The following is a 6,153-nucleotide window of genomic DNA, read 5'->3' as shown; positions in this document are numbered from 1 at the left end:
ATTTCATGGATGACAGTTAAGTGCTAAAGTTAACGATGTGCCCAAGATGAACTACCTATTATGTTGATCTCAAGTTCCTGTTTCTAAAGAAATGAAACAAGATCCTTTCTTCATACAGGACAGAGAAGGCGATTCTAATACAAATTACCAAGATTTTGGTACAAAGTGGGAATACACAATAAATTCAAAACAAGTCTTTGCCTTCAGTACGTATTTTATTGAGATAAAGCATAAAGTAGGTTAACAAAGTGAAAAAAAAAAAAAAAGATCCAAGATGAAAGGTGGTAATACAGGAGTGGGAACATAAATGCTAAAGGGACAGGCAGGACTCAAACTGGCCATAAAGGCACTGTGGTATTTTAATAAACACTATCAAGCAGAATGGGTACTCAAGATGTTCCTCACTTCTCTTGTGCTACCTGGTTAACACTCCACCCACCCACTGATCATTGTGCAGCCTGTTGGCTGATTCTCAGATTCTGTTCACTAGGTAGCAAGGAACTTAAGCATTTCAAATTAGCCAACTCCACGTTCTCAAGTAGGCCAATGTTTTAAGTATAGTGGTTTAGTGCATTCAATGCCTTGGGTCTAAATGTATGGAACAGGACTAGATTCTTAATACAGTGGCCTATGCCACTACTAGGAAATTCTATTACCCACTTATTGGGGCAGCTAACAATGTAGGCAAATGCCTCCTGCTATGTAACGTCACATTAACAGGAAGCCCAGCTGAGTATGTTGCATACTTTCAGAAAGCCAAATTTCATCCTACTATCATTAACCTCCCTCCTTAAAAGGCTATGGTTCAAAAGATTTTACATTCTTTCCCTGAAAGCTAAAAAACTTTGGTTAAAGAATTTTGGGGGAGAAAGGGGGGGAGTAGTACTGGGGTTTGAATTCAGGCCCTCCTGCATGCTAGGCAGGCACGATAAAGCCAACTCTTGAGAGCTATCATTTCTGTTCTTGTAAGAGGTAAAACAGTGAAATAGAGAACTACAGACACTTCATTTTTTCTTTTTAAATAAACTCTTTTCTTTAAAATGACAAAGAAAGAGACAGTACAGCTTCCAGCCACATCAATCTTATGGGACACTATATTTCTAAGGTTAGGTTTTTAAGACTTTTTTTTCTAAACAGAAGCCTATGAATTTTCTAAGGCTTTTCTCCAATTACCAAGTACTCCCAGTTACCTATGATGGGCACCTACCTAGATACTTCAGTCAATTATCAGCCCATGAATATCATGCCTAACTTTCAACACCTGACAGTGACAGCGCCAAGGCAGGCATTAAACCTGAGCCAATTCATCTACAACTTGACTTTAGACTAAAGTTAACAATTACTTAGAGGAAATAAGTATCCAAACAAAGGGATATAAGGTAATCCAGTTCTTGAACTGCAATCTCAACTATAATTAGGCTTACAGATGTTCAGATTAATTGCTAATCCAGTCATTCCCAGAAATCTGCAGTATTATAATCGTTTTCACAATATTCATTATACTTCACTGATTATCAAATACAAGATTTGCATTTACCTATTTCACCGTTTTTCCAAAGAAACAACCACACAAAAGTATAAAACTTACAAGGATGATCCAATTATCACAAAGCCCCATTAACTACAAAGGGGATTGATTGTTAGGAAGAATTTTAATCAGCATATGATTTTACTAAATAAATGGTCTGTTAAATGTAACGATCTCAGCAAAAAATGCAGTTATGTGTTTTCTGTTTGGAACATACTAAATATCTAATCAAAGAAAGGGAACTTCAATTTTAGGTAACATCAAAGACCACCAAACCATACTGACAACGCTAACCATTTCCAGAACGTGGGACAATTAGCTAAACAAGATCCCAAGCATTAGGAAGTACTTGTCAAAGAGTTCAATCAAACTGTATGCTTGAAGAGTTTCATTATTTGAAACCTATTTAATTTAGGCAAAAATCCTATTAACAGTCTGACCACAAAATACTTTTTATTTTTAACCCAACTTGTTAAAGGGGCAGATGAAGACTGGCAAATTTGATGAACAGCACAAATTATGTTATCCAAACTGAATAATTTATTGCTGGTCTGAGGCTTGCCTTGTTTTACACTGAAGTAAAAGTTACACTGTTTCCACAAACAGCAGATATCAACAAGTAAAGGGATTCAACAGTGACCTATTCAATAAGGCAATCATCTTGGTAGCAAACTTTTATTTAAATCTTACATAACTCAAGCTTTATAAAAAGCCAACATAATTGAAAATTGGGTTCTCCCTCTAAAGCCTGAAAGTATCCAAAGCTTGAAACAGTTAATTTAAAAATAAGCGAACAAATAAAACAACAAAACCCCCTGCAGCAGATCCTGCTGAAATACTTAAAAAAAAAAAATCTAAAGGAGCTTAATCTTTACAAAAGTTATTTTAGCTCAAAAGCTATAAAATCAAAGTTATCTTAATTCTACAAAGAAGGGAGAGAGAGGGTCTTTGACTTCATGCCACCATTTTAGAACCTCATCTTTTTCATCAAATTTGGCCACAAATCAAATTTGTGTGCTCCTGTTTTCAGGAGATCCTCTCACAGAAGAGGCCAAGTACAAACACGTAAGAGTAACTGCCTAAGCAAGTAGGAAAAGTGTTCCATAATAGTGTGCAAAGAACACAGAGTTCTGGGTTAATCTCTGGAACTTGATCTGGACCTTGACCTTGAGCGAGATCTAGAACGGGATCTGGAAGTAGCTCTTTTTGGCGGAGGGGACACAGAACGAGCCTTTGAGGGTGGAACAGGTAGGGGTGAATGGGAGCGGGACTGGCTCCTTGATCTGGACTTTGACTTTATATCACCTTTTCCATTTTCTTTGGGGGACCGAGATTGAGACCGAGACCTGCTTCGAGATTTCTCGTACTCATCCTTAGATCTGCTTCGAGAGTGTGAGTGAGAGCCTCGATCAGACTTGGGCTTAGATTTGCTCTTTGATCTAGATTTCCTGCCTTTTGATCGAGACCGTGATCGACCTTTGCTCCTCGACCTGGACCTGGACAAGGAAAGACATCTCGTTCACAAATGTGTTTGTCAGAATACATGTGTACTCCACAAACAAGTACAACTGTATTTAGGAAAAAAGTCCCAATACCACATTATTTACCGGGAGCGACTTTTGGAGACACTTCGAGATCTACTGCGGCTACTCCTCCGACTCCTACTTCGTGACCTTCTTCTAGAGCGTGACCTATATAAGAAACACAATGAAACCTGAATTTAAACAAGAGCATGTTTAGGCTACTTAGCAAAAACAGGTAAGCCAAAAAAGGATGTACTTGCTTACTACAAAATTAAGCCCACTATCAAAACTGCAAAGTACTCAAAGTACTCTCCCACCCACTCCATGTCATTCAAGTTACCTGGATCTGCTTCCAGAATAAGATCGCCTATGGCTTGTTCGTGGCTTATCTTCAATAAGCCTGATATTTCTGCCATTTATTTCTGTACCATCCAGCTTATCCAAAGCACGCTTCATGTCAGAGTAGGAACGAAATTCAATTACCCCCTCATTTGTGCGTTCTTTGTGAGCATCTGCGTATGTTACTTCACCTGCTTGCCGCATGAAATCCTAAAAAGCAGTAACACTGGTCAGATCCAGAACCAAACATTAAATTTTGTCATTTAAATCTCAAATCACAGTATATACCTTTAAATCTTGCCAACTGCAACGACTAGAAAGATTTTCTACAATAAGTCTGTATTCTGTACGAACAGGTGGTCCATATTTGTCTCTGCCAGAGGTTCTCCGACTGCTGTAGCCACCTCCACCACCTTTATCACATGAAGGGAACAATTAGATGCTTTGTAATGAGAGAGGTGCATAATGTTTTTGAAAGTTAGTACAAACATATCAACTTTTATTTACTGGAGTAGGACTTTGCTATTATACTGCTATACCTTTGATACATTTGTGATTTGCCACAAATTAAATTAAGGGCAAGTCAAATAGACTAAATCCCACTAAACCTCTCCTGCAATCTGTTAGAGAGTGACTGCTCCTTTATTCAATTTACCTCGCTAAGTTTTATTTTACAGAACATTGTAAAATATAAAACTTAACTGATTACATGCATTTCTACATTTTACAAAAATGTTTACTAGTTACACTAAGTACTTACATCACAGTGAGGTTTTTGGTGGTGGTTTGGCCACAAAACACGCAAGGTAACAGTCACCTAGTTCAGATTAACCAGTTTTGTCTAACCCTTGGAATCCTCACCATCACCCTGCGTCTAATGGCAAAAGGCTGCTGTCGTCATGGCTTCCGGTAAGGTCAGCCAAAGGGTCATAGGGCAAGGGTCACACAATGTATGGAAAAGCCAAGGCCAATCAGGAAAGGCAGTCATCTTAGCCTCAGTGGACACAGCCTCAGCCCCATTGGTCACTTTCAAATTGAAACATCAAGGACTTGTTAAAAAGTTTGAATTCAACATGCAACAATTTCAACATCAAACATTTAACATATCCAAAATCCCCCCCAACCTCCTCCCAATAACATGCCCCAACTACTTCAAATACAGCATAAAGCTTATTTAGATTTACTTTGTGGTACAATACCACATTATTTAAAAATAGCGTATTTTTGCCCCCCCCCCATAACTCCCAAGACCTGTACTTCAAGCTCCCCCCGGCCCCGTACCCGTACCCCACCTCCACCCCATCCTGTCCAACTTCCACACTTCTAGCTAATGCACTGACAGGTAAGTAAGCAAGGGGAATGTTAACAAATACAGTCGCCCCTCACTTGCAACGTTAGCAGAACCCACGACAGTGCAACGAGGGGCAGCAGGAGCCACCCCCTCCCAACTTGGCCAAATCCCAGAATCCAAGACAAACACCCAGACCCAATCCCCGCGCTCCGGTGTGTCCCATGGCTGCCCCGGGCAGGCGTGAAGGCAGCGGGGCCCGGACACACCCGGGTCAAACCACCCTCGGCCCCCGCGCCTGCCCGGGCTGGGAGGCCCCACCCCGCCCACCCTCGAGCCTGCGCCCGCCCCCCAGGTCCCAAGACGCGGAGCGCGCGGGGGTGGGACTCACTGCGGCTTCCGTAGCTGTAGCCGTCGCGGTCCCGGCGCGGGCCTCGGGCGTGCTCCACGATCACGCGCTCGCCGCAGAGCTCCTTGCCGTTCAGCTCGTAAACGGCGTCGTCGGCGTCGCGGGAGTCCTCGAACTCCACGAAGCCGTACCTGGGGGCGGAGCGCGGGCCGGGCACCGGCCAGGGCGTCGTTAGCTGGCGGCGCGCGCGTGCGCGCACCCACACCCCTTGCGCGCCCCCGCGGCCCCGCGCAGCCGCCATCTTGGAGGCCCTGCCACGCGGCGTCGCGGCCTTGGCCGCCTTTTCTGCCTGGCGGCCCTCGCCGCCGCCACGCCGGGGCCGCTGGGCCCAGACGCCGGAGTCCAGGCCTAACTCACCCATTTTTGAGGTCTACTTCGAGGAGACGGCCATAGCCGCTAAAAAAACGCTGGATGTCCTTTTCCCGGACGTTGTAGCTCAGGCGTCCTATGTAGACGCGCGGCATGTCCGTGGCGGACGGGGTCCCGAAGGCTGGCTGGCGAACGGCGGACCGCAAGGCAGTAGCCGCGGTGCGGGTGCGGGGACGGTGAAAGCCCGAACACGCGCCTCACACCGCAGTGGCGGCCGAGTCCAGCCACACAATGGTGCGGGCGCGCGCCAAGGCTACGCTATAAGCGCGGCCGGGGGGCGGGACCCGGCGCGTGACGTCGGCGCGCAGCACGTACCCTCCCTTTCGCCTCTGGGCTCGAGAGTGACTTGCGAGTTCCCCGCCCTCAGTGTCAAAGTGCGATTTTGCTTCTGGAATTTTCCCTAGCCCTCCGCACCCATCTATGTAAACATAGTATCTTGTAGTTCAGTGGCTGAAGTAGCCTCTGAGCTGTACCTTTTTATAACAACCGTCTTGCGCGTTCTCTCCGGCTGCAGGGTTGGGAGGCAGGCTTAAGAAAGTCTCCGTTTTTCATTGGTTCTCGAGGTTGTCATAATCGGCCGCCGTGGTTTCTGATAGGTCTGTTGAAACGAGGCTGCGCCTTCCCTCCACCGATTGGTTCGCGCTCACTTTTGTGGGGAACGTGCTCTTGGGCACAGTTGGTTAGCTGGTTTCACGGA

The 6,153-nt window shown here is 44.9% G+C and overlaps 1 protein-coding gene across 1 annotated transcript; it reads right to left on the bottom strand.

Annotated features, from left to right (window-relative positions):
* Window positions 1-240: 240 nt before the first annotated feature.
* Srsf6 (serine and arginine rich splicing factor 6) lies at window positions 241-5,724 on the bottom strand. Its single transcript, XM_020181332.2, has 6 exons — window positions 5,445-5,724; window positions 5,070-5,218; window positions 3,679-3,803; window positions 3,392-3,600; window positions 3,136-3,219; window positions 241-3,024 (listed from the first exon to the last, which is right to left on the bottom strand). The coding sequence occupies exons 1-6, from the start codon at window positions 5,549-5,551 to the stop codon at window positions 2,664-2,666; spliced, it is 1,035 nt and encodes a 344-aa protein (XP_020036921.1). The 5' UTR covers window positions 5,552-5,724; the 3' UTR covers window positions 241-2,663.
* Window positions 5,725-6,153: the final 429 nt, after the last annotated feature.

The sequence above is a fragment of the Castor canadensis genome, chromosome 5, assembly GCF_047511655.1.
Source record: "Castor canadensis chromosome 5, mCasCan1.hap1v2, whole genome shotgun sequence".
NCBI classification, from domain to species: domain Eukaryota; kingdom Metazoa; phylum Chordata; class Mammalia; order Rodentia; family Castoridae; genus Castor; species Castor canadensis.
The sequence above is the reverse complement of the archived record's forward strand: the minus strand, read 5'-3'. Positions and strand labels throughout refer to the sequence as shown.